The 19,092-nt window shown below is 38.9% G+C and overlaps 1 protein-coding gene across 9 annotated transcripts in view; it reads left to right on the top strand.

Moving 5' to 3' along the window:
• Positions 1-19,092, top strand: part of GNG2 (G protein subunit gamma 2) — a 136,287-nt gene that overhangs the window by 92,887 nt on the left and 24,308 nt on the right. For all 9 annotated transcript variants that reach the window (XR_004431618.1, XR_004431619.1, XM_033188045.1 and 6 more), the window contains one exon: positions 15,505-15,620. Coding sequence is in view for 7 of the 9 variants with exons in the window: in XM_033188042.1 (XP_033043933.1) it covers positions 15,505-15,620 (116 nt within the window). In the remaining 2 variants the exon portion in view is untranslated. The remainder of the gene's footprint in view (positions 1-15,504; positions 15,621-19,092) is intronic.

Below are 19,092 nucleotides of genomic sequence, written 5' to 3'. Positions count from 1 at the left end.
GGAGCAGCCAATTATGGAAGCCTCAGGTGCTAGGCTTGCAAGTTTATTCTGTGGCCACAGGAAGCCTTAACAAACAACGAAAGTGTCTTCCAGAATTAGTGAGGTAACCCACAGGCTCTCACATTCGTTCAGTGGCTGGTTTCTTTAGAAACTTAGCATAATGTGTGCATGTGCTTCTGGGTCACACACATTAAGCACGCAGTAAATCCTTGTTAATGAATTTTAAACCGCAACTTAAACTAGTCACCATCTCTTTAATAGGTTGCTCATGAAAATTAGAAATTTCAAAAAAGGATTTACCAACCCTCCCTCAAAAAATTTACCCTCCTTAGGATTGCTCATTAAGTTTTTGCTTAATAGAGTCATGGTTGTATCCAGAGATTTTTCCCTTTGCCATTCTTATTTCATGATTCTTTCTTCATGTTCTTTGTTATGAAGAATGGAGATTATGCATGTAATGTTTGAGGTCACAGTGCTTAATAGTTGCTCAATAAACAGTGTTGGTCATTGTTTTCTGTTCATTCCCACTCCTTGTATAGCACTCCTTAATTTACAACGTGCTGTCACAAACATTAGGCATGCATGTACAATCCAGGAGTTGTTATCCCCGCTTTATGGCTGAGCAACTGAGGCCCAAAAAGATTAAATCATTTTCTCACTCTAAAATGGCTGGGAGTTTCAGAGTGGACTAGAATCCAGCTCTTCTGTCTCCTGGCACATGTTTTCTCACTATTATACCTAGTGTCAGTTGTACCACTAGAAATATCCCCAGATAACACAGTGATGGCAAACAAAGTGAATTTTACACAAGGGAGTGGAAGAGGTCCAGTTCCTATTTGGGGAGCTCAGCATCCTTTGTCCACCAAAGGATTTCTCATGTTATGATTTTGGAAGCCTAAGAGACCATCTGAGCAATGGCAAGGAAGCTCCACCAGGGAAGTCTCCCTGAACTACAGGGGTTGCCTGAGGTTCGAGAGACACTGAGGATTTAGGATGGAAGAAGTGTGAGTGTTTTTTTAAAATAAAGAAATTAATTAACCAATAGATAATTTCCTGCAAGGAGGCAGAAGGCTGCTGCCTGTCATATCCCCGTTCCATGCTATTGCAGAGTATTAGGCATCCATAGGTTAACAGAGCCATTTTTATGGAAACTAGTTCCTTATTTCTCTTTTGTTGGAACCCTACTGGTTCAGGGTCTGGGCTTCTGTATTAAAAAAAATCCAACATACACAGTTCAAAGTACTAATCTTTTTTCCTTGGAGTGAACAAAGCCCACCTAGCGTCTAAGAATGCCAGCTCCCATTTATAGATACAAGCCATTTCCTTATCCAAATCTCAGATGAAAACTAAAAGCTTACATGTCATTTTAAAGTTGCAACATGGCCTATTCATTTCATTTTACAAAATTTGTGAAATCCATGACTTAAATCATTTTTCAAGGACTCTGTTTTTTGTCAAGGTTGTTAGAAACAGCTAACCAATGACCCTCTTTCCAAGAGGAAGGCTGCATCTCGTAAGGTTAATGTTTTCAAAACCAGCAGTTTACTGGAAAGCAGAGAGCTGTCATTTCAAATGATGGCTTCTGGCACCTGCGTGAGACAGGGAAGCCGTGTTGTGTCTTACTCTCCACCCACACAGCAAAGATGGCTCCCATGCTGATTTGAGGGAAGAAATACATGGTTTTGTCTCTCTCCCACTTGGTAAGTGGCAACTTCCCAGCCAAACCTCATGGAAATAGTCCAGAGTGAATTTTAGGTTGCTCTGTCGATATGTTGCTCCCTTGGGTCATTTTCTTCCTTCTTGACCCCCACAGCAGGTTTGGTTGATGGGGTTTTCCACACTGGTCCTCATTTGCATTTGCTCTCCCTGTGGCCATACAGGCCATAAAATTGCTGTTATGTATGTGAAAAATGGCCAGATATACCATAGACCCCAGATTAGGATCAGTCTGGTGCCTCTGAAAATGTGAATTGAGAAGAACTGAAAGAAAATCTTTCCCTGGGGAGACTGCTTCCGAAACACCCTTCTGATGAATGTGCTGACCTAATCTAAGCCTCAATTTCCTTCAACTAAGGGATGCAGGGCTCACTTCCCTTGAGTTGTGAGAATGAAACAAGATAATACGGAAAGCCCTTGGCCCAGTTCCTGGCATGTGGCGAGCTCTTGGTCCATAAGCAAATCTTCATATTAGTGTGAGTTCCTGGTCCTCCATGAAAGAACAAAGCTTTTGGCCTGTAAAACAAAATCTCCAGAAATGAGAAGCACTAAAAAGATGAGGAGTGGGGACAGAGGGAGTGGGGAGGCACTTGGAAGGCTCCTGTTTCGTTTTGTTTTGTTTACAAATCCATTCTTCATCTTAGCCAGCACCGTGGAGTGAGTCCAGCTCTCTGCTTCTGGCCCCGCTGTGAACCCCCTGAGGCTATCCACAGTTGGATATCTTCTTGTTCTTTCCCTGCCCTCCCCTCTTCAAATGCAAACTTGGGGGCTCAAGATTATTCCATACCCTTTATCTCCAAGCTAGTCCATGCCTGTTGGTATAGACATCTACCCTACACACACCTGCCCCCACCCTCTCTATTCTCATCTCCTTTTTTGTTCATCTCAAACCTCCACACTGCTGCTCAAAAATGAACAAAGGTGAGTGAGGAAACCAGGACATCATGACACCTAAAAGATCTTTGTGACTTCCCAATTGTTGAAAGACATGATTGGGAAAGAGTGACTGAGTGTTCAAGGTGGATTCCAACCCAGATCCTCTGGGGCTTGTAAGAGTTGAGAGAAAAGCAGTAAGTGTCCCAATAAATCTTTATTGATTTAAAATCTCCTTAGTGACTGAGAAACCAAAAGAAATTAGTGTTTGCTGATTAGTAGAGATTGAAATGTGCTCTTTTAGTATTTTTAGGTCAAAGTGATAAACTGGCAGTAGAAAAAGGTGACTGACAAACAATGACCCTGAAACCTGGCAGGCCGATATTTTGCGATTATTACTTGATTCACAATTCACATTGCAGCCACTATTGATAAATTCACTAGAGTTCTGTTTGTGAAAGCCCTTTGGAGGAATGGATATTAACAGTATTCTAGTATATATTATCTAGTAGTAGTATATATACCAATCTAATTAATGTATATAAATATGATCCATTTTATGTTGTGTGTATATATACATCATTTAGTAGTATATAATATAGCATATGTTAGTATATATAATATCAATTTGATGATGGTTTACTTACTTGCTGCAGAATAAATTAGAGTAGGGATCAAAAAAAGTGAGCGGCAAAAATGACCAACCTAAACATGGGTTATAGTATGAGCAATTAACAAAGACATTTATCCAGATGACTAATTGCAGAATCTCTGACAAATTCTAAATTGGAACATCTTGAAATTAGTCTGCTAATTCAAAAGCAACTTACAATCACCAAAGATGTGGCTGACTGACAAACAAGAATAATAAAAATATTATCAAGTGACTGAGAGACTATAAACCTCCAATTTGTATTCTAGACACAAACATCATTTTTTTTTTATTGCCTATGTAATCCTAACTTGTAAATACACAAAACAAAATCTCTCAGCACCTACGGCAAATACCAAAACACAGTCTTGAGAAACACACAGTTGTAATTGAAATTACAGGCCCTAGGGAAGTCTGTCTGGATGCCACCCTTGAAAAACACCATTGAAGTATGAAAAGGATGGAATCCTCCACAATTAACCTACACTCTCTCCACTCATTACCAAAACATTTATTTATCTTCATGCCACAGAAATAAGGGGTTGTGTGTTTATTAGTAAGCCTAAATGACAAGAAAATGTGTGGTGTCTTAACAGAAAAGTTCCTTCTGAAAGAAGTTAAAGTGCTAAATGTATTTTTAGAAAATGAAATCTTCTCTAATGGTTATTCTATAACAGGCCTATTTTTCATGTTTCTCGTTGGATGGGTGGGACGAGGACTATACTCGTCTCATCAGTTGCAAAGAATAAAATTCCTTCTGTATTATTCTTCAGTATGGAATTCAGGTGGGATAATTAGGGCATTCTTGCAGAATTCTATCAATCTCTTATACACATTTCCTATCATTGTTCCAGGAATTTTTGTTATTTGTATCTTTTTTGCTTACTGGCAAATATAACCCGGAATAATCTCATTCTGTCAGTACATTGCATAAAAGAGACTCTGCTCTGTTTTAGATGAGCAGGGACGAGATCTCCATAAAGCACAATATGACTTAGAATTATGAATACTTAACACTTATTCATCATCACTGAGAAAATAATAGGGATTATAAGACATAAGATTATAAAAATCTAGTGAGTTGAAAGTTTGCACATGGAGTGCTTTCTTTGAGTAGATTTTTCATGCATGGCTTTATGGCTATTTTTTCGGTATCCTTTCATATTTCTCATTGAGGGTATTATGGGCCTTTGAGCAGCACAATTCATTGTTGACTGGCATACTACAAGGCATCAGAGTCTCCACTTTTGCACACTAAATGCCAGTAGCACCCCCAGTTATTGTCATAGCCCTAACCAACCCCACACATTTCCAAATGCCTCGTAAGAGGCAGTACCTTCCTGGTTGGTTACCGCTGCCAGTAAGTCTAGTATGGGACCTTGAGAAAGGATTGAGTCCCATTAGAATTTCCAGATAGTAGATTCTTAGAATTTTATTTATTTTTTCTTTTTCGATTTTTTTTTTTTTTTTTTTTTTTTTTTTTTTTAGAGACAGAGACTCACTGTGTTGCCCAGGCTGGATTCAAACTCCAGGACTCAAACAATCCTCCCTTCTCAGCACCCCCAAGTAGCTAGGATACAGGCATGTGCCACCAGACCTGGTTAGATTATTAGAAATTTTAAAACACATCTTGGCTGTAGAATTCTTAAAGGATCAACCTGTGGTGTGAAGCTTTTCTCATTCAAATTTAAAGAAGTGTAACCACATGTATTCCATGCTGTACCATGGTTGCCATATGATCCAGTACTTGGCAGGTGTGCTGGCAACTACTGGGCTCACAACAGCTTGTTGGACCAAAGAATGTCACTCCAGCATTATCCAACCTTTGGTCATCATCCCAGCTGATTTCCAGAAATGTTCTGAGATCCCAGAAGTGATTTCAGGAACCCAGATTTTCCCGAAGGGAACCTACCCTGACTCCATTTACCACTGCCCCATCAACTCCTAGAAAAGGTGAAGTCTACTGCTGGGCATGCCTCTGGGGTGGTCCTCTGGTGGCCCCAAAGCCAGGGTGGGCCCTACAGAGGTAAATTCCAGGGCATCACAAGTCACAGGGCATCACCAAAGACTAGGCTGATGGGGTGAGGGGGAGGAGTCTGTAGAAATGAATCACCCTCTTTTTTAACTAAAAGGTTTTGTTTTATTGCCATTTATCTTTAAGAGGTATGTATGTTTTGAAGCTTTGTCTACATGATCTTCTCAGCACATTTCTTTTAAAGCCATTTCAGTGGTTAATGGATTCAAACCTTTATTGTCTCTTTAAAAAAAAAACTTCTGCACAATTTGGATTACACGTAAAATGAAAAAGGGACACTTGCAAAGCATGTATGATGTGTGTCTGTGCTTCCCTATTGAAACTGCCTAAGCCTCTAATGGGACTCTGTCAACCCTTTTTATTGACCCCATTATATTCACAAGGTGCAACACCCTTTCCTCAAGAAGACTTCTTATTATATGCAATTACTTTAAAACCCATGTGAAGGTAGAAGACAAAAGCATTCTTCTCCATTAAGAATCAGTGAATGTATGCACTTATTCCAAAATTGACCACATAGTTGGAAGTAAAGCACCCCTCAGCAAATGTAAAAGAACAGAAATTATAACAAACTGTCTCTCAGACCACAGTGCAATCAAACTAGAACTCAGGACTAAGAAACTCAATCAAAACCGCTCAACTACATGGAAACTGAACAACCTGCTCCTGAATGACTACTGGGTACATAACGAAATGAAGGCAGGAATAAAGATGTTCTTTGAAACCAATGAGAACAAAGATACAACATACCAGAATCTCTGGGACACATTTAAAGCAGTGTGTAGAGGGAAATTTATAGCACTAAATGCCCACAAGAGAAAGCAGGGAAGATCTAAAATTGACACCCTAACATCACAATTAAAAGAACTAGAGAAGCAAGAGCAAACACATTCAAAAGCTAGCAGAAGGCAAGAAATGACTAAGATCAGAGCAGAACTGAAGGAGATAGAGACACAAAAACCCTTAAAAAAAATCAATGAATCCAGGAGCTGGTTTTTTGTAAAGATCAACAAAATTGATAGACTGCTAGCAAGGCTAATAAAGAAGAAAAGAGAGAAGAATCAAATAGACGCAATAAAAAATGATAAAGGGGATATCACCACCGACCTCACAGAAATACAAACTACCATCAGAGAATACTATAAACACCTCTACGCAAATAAACTAGAAAATCTAGGAGAAATGGATACATTCCTGGACACATACACTCTCCCAAGACTAAACCAGGAAGAACCTGAATCCCTGAATAGACCAATAACAGGTTCTGAAATTGAGACAATAATTAATAGCCTACCAACAAAAAAAGAGTCCAGGACCAGATGAATTCACAGTCGAATTCTACCAGAGGTATAAGGAGGACCTGGTACCATTCCTTCTGAAACTATTCCAATCAATAGAAAAAGAGAGAATCCTCCCTAAACTCATTTTATGAGGCCAACATCACCTGATACCAAGGCCTGGCAGAGACACAACAAAAAAAGAGAATATTAGACCAACATCCCTGATGAACATCAATGCAAAAATCCTCAATAAAATACTGGCAAACTGAATCCAGCAGCACATCCAAAAGCTTATCCACCATGATCAAGTGGGCTTCATCCCTGGGATGCAAGGCTGGTTCAACCTACACAAATCAAGAAACGTACTCCAGCATATAAACAGAACCAAAGACAAAAAACACATGATTATCTCAATAGATGCAGAAAAGGCCTTTGACAAAATTCAACAGCTGTTCATGCTAAAAACTCTCAATAAATTCGGTATTGATGGAATGTATCTCAATATAATAAGAGCTATTTATGACAAACCCACAGCTAATGTCATACTGAATGGGCAAAAACTGGAAGCATTCCCTTTGAAAATTGGCACAAGACAGGGATGCCCTCTCTCACCACTCCTATTTAACATAGTGTTGGAAGTTCTGGCCAGAGCAATCAGGCAAGAGAAATAAATAAAGGGTATTCAATTAGGAAAAGAAGAAGTCAAATTGTCCCTGTTTGCAGATGACATGATAGTATGTTTAGAAAACCCCATCGTCTCAGCCCAAAATCTCCTTAAGCTGATAAGCAACTTCAACAAAGTCTCAGGATACAAAATTAATGTGCAAAAATCACAAGCATTCTTATACACCAATAACAGACAGAGAGCCAAATCATGAATGAACTCCCATTCACAATAGCTTCAAAGAGAATAAAATACCTAGGAATCCAACTTACAAGGGATGTGAAGGACCTCTTCAAGGAGAAGTACAAACCGCTGCTCAATGAAATAAAAGAGGACACAAACAAATGGAAGAACATACCATGCTCATGGATAGGAAGAATCAATATCGTGAAAATGGCCATACTGCCCAAGGTAATTTATAGATTCAATGCCATCCCCACCAAGCTACCAATGACTTTCTTCACAGAATTGGAGAAAACTACTTTAAAGTTCATATGGAACCAAAAAAGAGCCCACATTGCCAAGACAATCCTAAGCCAAAAGAACAAAGCTGGAGGCATCACGCTACCTGACTTCAAACTATACTACAAGGCTATAGTAGCCAAAACAGCATGGTACTGGTACCAAAACAGAGATACAGACCAATGGAACAGAACAGAGCCCTCAGAAATAATACCACACATCTACAACCATCTGATCTTTGACAAACCTGAGAAAAACAAGAAATGGGGTAAGGATTCCCTATTTAATAAATGGTGCTGGGAAAACTGGCTAGCCATAAGTAGAAAGCTGAAACTAGATCCCTTCCTTACTCCTTATACAAAAATTAATTCCAGATGGATTAGAGACTTAAATGTTAGACCTAAAACAAAAAAAACTAGAAAAAAACCTAGGTAATACCATTCAGGACATAGGCATGGGCAAGGACTTCATGTCTAAAACACCAAAAGCAATGGCAACAAAAGCCAAAATTGACAAATGGGATCTAATTAAACTAAAGAGCTTCTGCACAGCAAAAGAAACTACCATCAGAGTGAACAGGCAACCTACAGAATGGGAGAAAATTTTTGCAATCTACTCATTTGACAAAGGACTACAAATTTCCAGAACCTACAAAGAACTCAAATTTACAAGAAAAAAACAAACAACCCCATCAAAAAGTGGGCAAAGGATATGAACACACTTCTCAAAAGAAGACATTTATGTAGCCAACAGACACATGAAAAAATGCTCATCATCACTCGCCATCAGAGAAATGCAAATCAAAACAACAATGAGATACCATCTCACACCAGTCTCACAACCACAATGAGATACCATCTCACACCAGTTTCCTGACTTTTTAATGATTAAAAAGTCAGGAAAAAACAGGTGCTGGAGAGGATGTGGAGAAATAGAAACACTTTAACACCGTTGTTGGGACTGTAAACTAGTTCAACTATTGTGGAAAACAGTTTAGCGATTCCTCAAGGATCTAGAACTAGAAATACCATTTGACCCAGCCATCCCATTACTGGGTATATAGCCAAAGGATTATAAATCATGCTGCTATAAAAACACATGCACATGTATGTTTATTGTGGCACTATTCACAATAGCAAAGACTTGGAATCAACCCAAATGTCCATCAGTGACAGACTGAATTAAGAAAATGTGGCACATATACACCATGCAATACTATGCAGCCATAAAAAAGGATGAGTTCATGTCCTTTGTAGGGACATGGATATAGCTGGAAACCATCATTCTCAGCAAACTATCGCAAGAACAGAAAACCAAACACCGCATGTTCTCACTCATAGGTGGGAATTGAACAATGAGATCACTTGGACACAGGAAGGGGAACATCACACACAGGGGCCTATTATGGGGTGGGGAGTTGAGGAAGGATAGCATTAGGAGATATACCTAATGTGAATGATGAGTTAATGGGTGCAGCACACCAACATGGCACATGTATACATATGTAACAAACCTACATGTTGTGCACATGTACCCTAGAACATAAAGTATAATAATAATAATAATAAAAGAATCAGTGAATGTAGTATCTTTATTCACTAAGAATGAGTAATCTGAAAAGGAAATTAAGGAAAAAATTCCATTTACAGTAGCACCAAAAAGAATAAAATACTTAAGTATTAACTTAACGGGAAGGTAAAAGACTTATTCAACAAACTTTTTAAAAAAAATTACTGAAAGAACAGATAAATAAATGGAAAAAGACATCCCATGTTCATGGATTAGCAGACAATACTGTTAAAATGTCAATAATTAGCCAAAGCAGTGTACAAATTCACTGTAATCCATTTCAAAATCCCAATATTTTTTGTAGGAATAGAAAAATCTGTCTTAAAATTCATATAGATTCTCAAAGAATCCCAAATAGCCAAAGCAATCTTGAAAAAGAACAAGTTGGAAGACTCAACACTTTCTGATTTCACAATTTATTACAAAGCCATGGTAGTCAAAACTGTGTGGCACTGGCATAAAGACAGACAACTCATATATATACACCAATGGAATAGCATAGGGAGCACAGAAATAAACCCTTACATATATGGTCAAATGATTTTTTGAGACGGATGCCAAGACCATTTGTCTGACTCAATTTGGGCTGCTATCAAAAAAAAAAAAAAAAAAAATGTGATTGACAAGGTGGTTAAAGAATAAGCATTTATCTCTCACAGTTCTAAAGGCTAAACGTGCAAGATCAAGATGTCAGAATGATAAGGTTCTGGTGAGGGTTCTCTTCCTAATTTGGAGATGGCTATTTTTTCCCTGTTTACTCACAGGGCTGAGAAAGAGGGAGAAATCATTTCTCTTTTTATAAGAGTACTAATCTCATTTATGCGAATTCTACCTTCATGACCTAATTACCTCCCAAGGGTTCTACCTCCAAATACCATTATATTGAGGATTAAGCTTTCACATGTGATTATGGGAGAGAACACAAACATCCAGGCCATAATTCGATGGAGAAAGGCCAACCTTTCAACAAATCATGACGGAAAAACTGGATGTCCACAGGCAAAAGAATGAAGTTGGCCCTAACACTGTGAACAAAAATGAACTTAAAATGGATCAAACACCTAAACGTAAGAGCTAAAAACTGTAAAACTCCTCAAAGAAAACAGGGCAAAAGCTTCATGACATTGGGTTTGTATATAACACCAGGGCTGGAGGAGACACAATGGCATCCAGTGTTGGTGAGCGGAAGAGAGGAAGATGACCACAACTGGAAACACTGGGGTGGAGCTGGAGCAGTGTGAAAAGACTGTGAATTAAGCCATTTACACCCTTCTCTGAAACTGTGCACATTTTGATGCTTCATTCCTTTCCACCCAATGGTTTTTTATTCTTTGTGATCAGTCTCTTCCTTTTTCTTTCTCTTTTAAACTGACCACAATGTAGAATGTACATCTAAATATTCATTGGAATTTGCTGAATTACCTCCTGTGTTCTTAAGATATTCTCTTTCTTCCACTTTCCCCTGTATTCAGGGGATTTCTGAATACTAGTTGTTAGTTGCTTTTGATTTGCCCACATCTATTTTTCAATCCATGAGCGTGGTCCACAATAGACAATCTTCCCCACCTCTACTGTGAATCACAAAATTCCAACTTTGAATACTATGTTGCTGGATCTTTTAAAAACAGATCATAATTTTCTGAAGCTCATTTCCTTGTAGACTTTTTGCTCATGTTGTGACTTCTGCACAATTGGAGGGTCAAGCAAATGAAACATTACACCCCAAAACATTAAATGCATGCTGTCCGAGAAGCAAGTATTGACTTTGTATATGATAAAAAAGACAACATAAATGCATCCATGCTTTCTAGCTATTTCCTGAAACACCAAGTGATGTACCTCTATTCCTGGTTTATTTGAATTTGTTCAAACCTTATAAAGCCAACTATTGCAAACAAAACAAAGAAGAAAACGCATTCCGATTTTTAAGTGTGTAAATAAGAAAAAGTTTGTCTTCTAAGCTTGAAGTATTTGGACCCTGCATCTCTCTTTCTCTGTTTCACACACACACATACACACACACACAGACATACACATACATGCACACACCCCTCCATCTATGCTGAAAGAAGACCTCTACACTGATTCATTTTTCTTTTTTAAAAAACTGTGATAAAATGCACAATATAAAATTTACTATCTTAACCATTTTTAAGCATGTAGTTCAGTGGTATTAAATACATGTATACAGTTGTATCACCGCCATCCATCTCCAGAACTCTTTCTATCGTGCAAAACTGAAACTCTATACCCATCAAACAATAACTTCCAATTCCCTTCTCCCCTCAACCCCTGGCAGCCACCATTCTACTTTCTGTCTCTATAAATTTGACTACTTTAGGTATCTCATAGAAGTGGAATCATATAGTATTCATCTTTTTGTGACTGGCTTATTTCACTTAGCATAATGTCTCTAAGATTCGTCCACACTTGAGCCTGTCAGAATGTCCTTCCTTTTTAAGGCTGAATAATATTCCATTGTATGTATATACCACATTTTCTTTATCCATTCACCTTTTGATGAACACTTTGGTTGGTTCCATGTTTTAGCTACTATGACTACTGTGAATAAGGGGGTCCAAACATCTTTTCAAGACCCTGCTTCCAATTTGGGGGGGTTATACCCAGAAGTGAAATTCCTGGATCATATGGTAACACTTGTTATTATTATTATTATTATTTCATAATAGCCATCTTAATGGGTGTGAGATAGTATCTCACTTTGGTTTTTATTTGCATTTCCCTAATGATTAATGAATTGAGCATCTTTTCATGTGTTTATTGGCCATTCATATTTCTTTGCAGAGATACCTATTCATATGTTCATGTCCCAATTCCCAGAACCTAGAAATACATTACATTACATGGCAAAGAAGTTGCAGATGGAATTAAGGTTGTTCATCAGCCGATCTAAAAGTATATTATCCTGGATTATCTGGGTGGGCACAATGTAGTTACAAGGGTCCTTAAAAGTGGAAGAGGTGGGCAGAAGTCAGAGTTAGAGGAAGATGTGACTTCAGAGGAGGTCAGACTGATGTGACATGAGAAGGGCTCCGCTCACCTTTGCCAGCTTTAAAGACGGAGGAAAGGGCCAAGAGCCAAGAAATGTTGACGGCCTCCAGAAGCTAGAAAATAAAAGAAAGTGGACTCTCAGAGCCTCAAAAAGGGACATAGCCCTACTTGTACCTTGATTTTAGCCCAGTGAGACCCATCTGACACTAATGCTCTCCAGAATTATAAGATAGTAAATTTCTATTGTTTAAGCCCTTAAACTTGTTACAGCAACAATATTGTTACAGCAGCAATAGAACCAATACATTCTCTGTCTCAGCCTCCTCAAGCCACTCCATCAGGAGATGGAGCTTTTCCCAGGGAGCATGAAAGGCATTGAGACACAGACTTTCCTTGATGCTTGAATGACAATAATGGGTCATTTACTCAGTTAATAGCAGGTCTGTTGGCTAATGACAGAGAACTCCTCAATAATGGTGGCATCAATAAGATAGGCACTTATTTCTCTCTCACATCAAAGGTAGCCATCTCACCGTTGGCATGGTGGCTCCACAAAGTCAGTAAGGACCCAGATCCTTCCTGTTCACCCTAGTGTAGCAGTCATTCTAGAGGTTTAAGATGGATTTCTGTGATCAATGCAGATGCCTCCCAGGCCAGTAGCAGGAGGAAGGAGAGACAAGGCATATACCTCTTCCCTTCAAGAACATTTCTGCTTATATCTCATTGGCCAAAACTTAGTCATGTAACTATACCTAGCCTCAAGGGAGGCTTGGAATGTATCTTTCAGCAAAATACACCTGGCTAAAATTCAGGGTTCTTGTGGTCTCCGCTAAGAAGAAAAAAAGTCCCGTTATTAATGAAGAAGAAAGGAAGAGGGATTAGAAGGCAAGTTGTGATCTCTGCCACAGGTCACCCTGTAATCTGATGTAGATTCAGGGCAAAAGAGTCACTGGCCAGAATCTTAAGTCTCCCAATAAGAACTTGGTAATTCTGTGATAGTCTGCATTCCAGCGTGATGAATGAATTCCAGTTTGGCAGAAACATTAGCTTCACAGAACAGCATCCAGGGGCTTGTAGATTGTGGCTGCATCCAACGTTGGATGAATAGAAGAGGCTACTCTTCTGAATAAGTCAATGCTCTATCTTGGCCCTGTGAAGTCTTCCTAAGCTGTTAGATGTTTGTTTAATTGTGGGGCATGTAATTTCCCTGTGAGGTTGCGATGATTGGGTCCCTAACCATGCTGATGAAATAATACTTGTTAAAGTCTCCTTTTATTATTTTGTTTTTCCATGCAATTCTCCTTCCTTTGATCTCCAAATGTACAAAAGTAGAGTTCAGAGATCTCTGTGACTTCAAAAATTCCTTCAATCTTCCCTCCCATTTTATTGTCTCCAAACTCTTTGAAAATAAATTGAGGGATAGCCAGGCATGGTGGCTCACACCTGTAATCCCAGCACTTTGGGAGGCCAAGGTGGGCAGATCACGAGGTCAGGAGATGGAGACCATCCTGGCTAACATGGTGAAACCCCATCTGTACTAAAAATATAAAAAATTAGCTGGGCGTGGAGTGGGTGCCTGTCGTCACAGCTACTTGGGAGGCTGAGGCAGGAGAATGGTGTGAACCAGGGAGGCAGAGCTTGCAGTGAACTGAGATCGTGCCACTGCACTCCAGCCTGGGTGACAGAGCAAGACTCTGTCTCAAAAAAAAAAAAAAAGAAAAGAAAAGAAATTGAGGGAAAAATTAATTATCCTCCAATTTATTCTGTAAATGTTGTTAGGTGGCTTATTTTGTAGTATTCTTTAACATAATATTCTCCATGAAGGGACTTGTGTATTGCAGAGAGTTATACATAATTTCTTCTTTTGTCTTGAAAAATTGGATATCAAGAAATAAGTAACAAAAGAGATAATTCATAGATTTTTGCTTTTTGGTCATTAAGAAAAGAATTATTTGTTGATTTTAGTTGGTATGTTTAAAAAAATCTATGTACAGAATTTGTTATGGGTTATTCTTCCTTTTCCAGCTTTTCTGTGTGTTCTTTCTTTTTCTTTTTAAGATAAGTAACCTGATCTTGCTTCATCCTTTAGTAAAAAGATTGCCCAAAGCTAGCAGAAGTCATTATTTTTATATAGTATCTTCAGAACAAGATTCCATTAGTGTCGACGAGGCAGTGTTTAATGTTTCTGTTTCATGGGTCATGCACTCTAGTCAAATCAAAGCACTTTGGTTTTGCTTTATCCAACAGGATATCAGTGATCTCAAGGAGCACGTTTACACAGATGGTCCTAAAATTGCATATGACACCTTGACACAAAGTAAGATTGATTCAGAATGTGGGGAAATGGGCATTGAGAATAAAATAAGATATTTTCCAAGATGAACAACAATAATAAAGTGAGATGGTATATCAAGAAAGGATTAGAAGAGAAATGAATGTGGGATAGGATTTGAAGGAGAGCACACATGGAGAGAGAAGTATGGTAGAGACAAAGAAACTATCTCACAGTCTGTGTAGGAACAGAACTCTACTCAAACTCCTGGTCTCAAGGGATCCTCCCACCTTGACCTTTCAGAGTACTGGGATTACAGGCGTGGGCAACCATGCCCAGCCAAGAACTCTACTCTCAAAATGTTTATGTTCCAGATTTATAAAAGAAATAAGTTAGTACGTTTGTTGTACTTCATTTAGAATAACACTGGTGAACCAATTGACATATTTAACCATTAGGCATGGCAATCCCTCCCACTTGGCATGATAGACATGTCCCTGAAAAATTATGAGTAAAGTAGATCGTTGTGACTCAAACTTAATTTCAAATACAGTGGGGAGGAATGGCTATTTACAACAATGCTGCATTAAGTGACACTGAAAAGCCAAGCCTCCCACTATAGTGTCTCTGTAGTATCATACGCTGAGGTGGTCACAGCTAACCAGAAGGATAGGGTTTGAGCCCACTGGGAGAACATTTGGTAATATTCTTTTTGTGTGTGTGTCTGTGTGTGTGTGTGTTTTTTTTTTCCTCTGAAGAAGGGATGGGGAAGTAGGGAGAGTTGGAAAATCAAACCTCATCCTCTGGTCTGCCTGGCAATCTGAGGTAATACTGACCGTGGGTGGAGAGGGCTGGAGAAGCCGGGCCTGGCTACAGCCACTGCTTTGAGATCCCCTAGTTGTGATGAACTTGCACATTTGCTGGCTCGTGAATTCTCTGATACAATCTTCTTTTTGTTTTCTTTTCTAGTGTTTCTGAAAGATCTATCCAGCACTCCGATGGCCAGCAACAACACCGCCAGCATAGCACAAGCCAGGAAGCTGGTAGAGCAGCTTAAGATGGAAGCCAACATTGACAGAATAAAGGTGAGGATGACCTAACCCCACACTTCATCTAGCCTGAGTCTAAGGCACATGATTTGCCATCATCTGTCATGTGACCACTCTTTCCTAGAGAGGGATAAAACCAGTAATGACAGGAGAGCATCTTTTTTTTTTTTTTTTTGATTTATCCAATATTAGATGAGTCTTTTTATTTATTTATTTATTTATATTATACTTTAAGTTCTAGGGTACATGTGCATAACGTGCAGGTTTGTTACATATGTATACTTGTGCCATGTTGGTGTGCTGCACCCATCAACTCATCAGCACCCATCAATTCATCATTTATATCATGTATAACTCCCCAATGCAATCCTTCCCCCCTCCCCCCTCCCCATGATAAGCCCCAGTGTGTGATGTTCCCCTTCCCGAGTCCAAGTGATCTCATTGTTCAGTTCCCACCTATGAGTGAGAACATGCAGTGTTTGGTTTTCTCTTCTTGTGATAGTTTGCTAAGAGTGATGGTTTCCAGCTGCATCCATGTCCCTACAAAGGACGCAAACTCATCCTTTTTGATGGCTGCATAGTATTCCATGGTGTATATGTGCCACATTTTCTTAATCCAGTCTGTCACTGATGGACATTTGGGTTGATTCCAAGTCTTTGCTATTGTGAATAGTGCCGCAATAAACATACATGTGCGTGTGTCTTTGTAGTAGAATAATTTATAATCCTTTGGGTATATACCCAGTAGTGGGATGGCTGGGTCATATGGTACATCTAGTTCTAGATCCTTGAGGAATTGCCATACTGTTTTCCATAATGGTTGAACTAGTTTACAATCCCACCAACAGTGTAAAAGTGTTCCTATTTCTCCACATCCTCTTCAGCACCTGTTGTTTCCTGATTTTTTAATGATTGCCATTCTAACTGGTGTGAGATGGTATCTCATTGTGGTTTTGCCTAATAGACATCTATAGAACTCTCCACCCCAAATCAACAGAATATACATTCTTCTCAGCACCACATCGCACTTATTCCAAAATTGACCACATCATTGGAAGTAAAGCACTCCTCAGCAAATGTAAAAGAACAGAAATTATAACAAACTGTCTCTCAGACCACAGTGCAATCAAACTAGAACTCAGGACTAAGAAACTCAATCAAAACCGCTCAACTACATGGAAACTGAACAACCTGCTCCTGAATGACTACTGGGTACATAACGAAATGAAAGCAGAAATAAAGATGTTCTTTGAAACCAATGAGAACAAAGATACAACATACCAGAATCTCTGGGACACATTTAAAGCAGTGTGTAGAGGGAAATTTATAGCACTAAATGCCCACAAGAGAAAGCAGGAAATATCTAAAATTGACACTCTAACATCACAATTAAAAGAACTAGAGAGCAAGAGCAAACACATTCAAAAGCTAGCAGAAGGCAAGAAATGACTAAGATCAGAGCAGAACTGAAGGAGATAGAGACACAAAAAACCCTCCAAAAAATCAATGAATCCAGGAGTTGGTTTTTTGAAAAGATCAACAAAATTGACAGACCGCTAGCAAGACTAATAAAGAAGAAAAGAGAGAGGAATCAAATAGACGCAATAAAAAATGATAAAGGGGATATCACCACCGACCCCACAGAAATACAAACTACCATCAGAGAATACTATAAACACTTCTATGCCAATAAACTAGAAAATCTAGAAGAAATGGATAATTTCCTGGACACTTACACTCTCCCAAGACTAAACCAGGAAGAAGTTGAATCCCTGAATAGACCAACAGCAGGCTCTGAAATTGAGGCAACAATTAATAGCCTAGCCACCAAAAAAAGTCCAGGACCAGATGGATTCACAGCTGAATTCTACCAGAGGTACAAGGAGGAGCTGGTACCATTCCTTCTGAAACTATTCCAATCAATAGAAAAAGAGGGAATCCTCCCTAACTCATTTTATGAGGCCAAAATCACCTGATACCAAAGCCTGGCAGAGACACAACAAAAAAAGAGAATTTTAGACCAATATCCCTGATGAACATCGACGCAAAAATCCTCAATAAAATACTGGCAAACCGGATTCAGCAGCACATCCAAAAGCTTATCCACCATGATCAAGTGGGCTTCATCCCTGGGATGCAAGGCTGGTTCAACATTCGCAAATCAATAAACGTAATCCAGCATATAAACAGAACCAAAGACAAGAACCACATGATTATCTCAATAGACGCAGAAAAGGCTTTTGACAAAATTCAACAGCCCTTCATGCTAAAAATGCTCAATAAATTCGGTATTGATGGAACGTACCTCAAAATAATAAGAGCTATTTATGACAAACCCACAGCCAATATCATACTGAATGGGCAAAAACTGGAAAAATTCCCTTTGAAAACTGGCACAAGACAGGGATGCCCTCTCTCACCGCTCCTATTCAACATAGTGTTGGAAGTTCTGGCTAGGGCAATCAGGCAAGAGAAAGAAATCAAGGGTATTCAGTTAGGAAAAGAAGAAGTCAAATTGTCCCTGTTTGCAGATGACATGGTTGTATATTTAGAAAACCCCATTGTCTCAGCCCAAAATCTCCTTAAGCTGATAAGCAACTTCAGCAAAGTCTCAGGATACAAAATTAATGTGCAAAAATCACAAGCATTCTTATACACCAGTAACAGACAAACAGAGAGCCAAATCATGAATGAACTTCCATTCACAATTGCTTCAAAGAGAATAAAATACCTGGAATCCAACTTACAAGGGATGTAAGGACCTCTTCAAGGAGAACTACAAACCACTGCTCAGTGAAATAAAAGAGGACACAAATAAATGGAAGAACATACCATGCTCATGGATAGGAAGAATCAATATCATGAAAATGGCCATACTGCCCAAGGTGATTTATAGATTCAATGCCATCCCCATCAAGCTACCAATGACTTTCTTCACAGAATTGGAAAAAACGGCTTTAAAGTTCATATGGAACCAAAAAAGAGCCCGCATTGCCAAGAGAATCTTAAGTCAAAAGAACAAAGCTGGAGGCATCACGCTACCTGACTTCAAACTATACTACAAGGCTATAGTAACCAAAACAGCATGGTACTGGTACCAAAACAGAGATATAGACCAATGGAACAGGACAGAGTCCTCAGAAATAATACCACACATCTACAGCCATCTGATCTTTGACAAACCTGAGAGAAACAAGAAATGGGGAAAGGATTCCCTATTTAATAAATGGTGCTGGGAAAATTGGCTAGCCATAAGTAGAAAGCTGAAACTGGATCCTTTCCTTACTCCTTATATGAAGATTAATTCAAGATGGATTAGAGACTTAAATGTTAGACCTAATACCATAAAAACCCTAGAAGAAAATCTAGGTAGTACCATTCAGGACATAGGCATGGGCAAGGACTTCATGTCTAAAACACCAAAAGCAACGGCAGCAAAAGCCAAAATTGACACATGGGATCTAATTAAACTAAAGAGCTTCTGCACAGCAAAAGAAACTACCATCAG

Source organism: Trachypithecus francoisi, unplaced genomic scaffold (assembly GCF_009764315.1).
Source record: "Trachypithecus francoisi isolate TF-2019V2 unplaced genomic scaffold, Tfra_2.0 Lachesis_group3, whole genome shotgun sequence".
Taxonomy (NCBI): domain Eukaryota; kingdom Metazoa; phylum Chordata; class Mammalia; order Primates; family Cercopithecidae; genus Trachypithecus; species Trachypithecus francoisi.
This window is presented reverse-complemented; position numbering and strand designations above follow the sequence as displayed.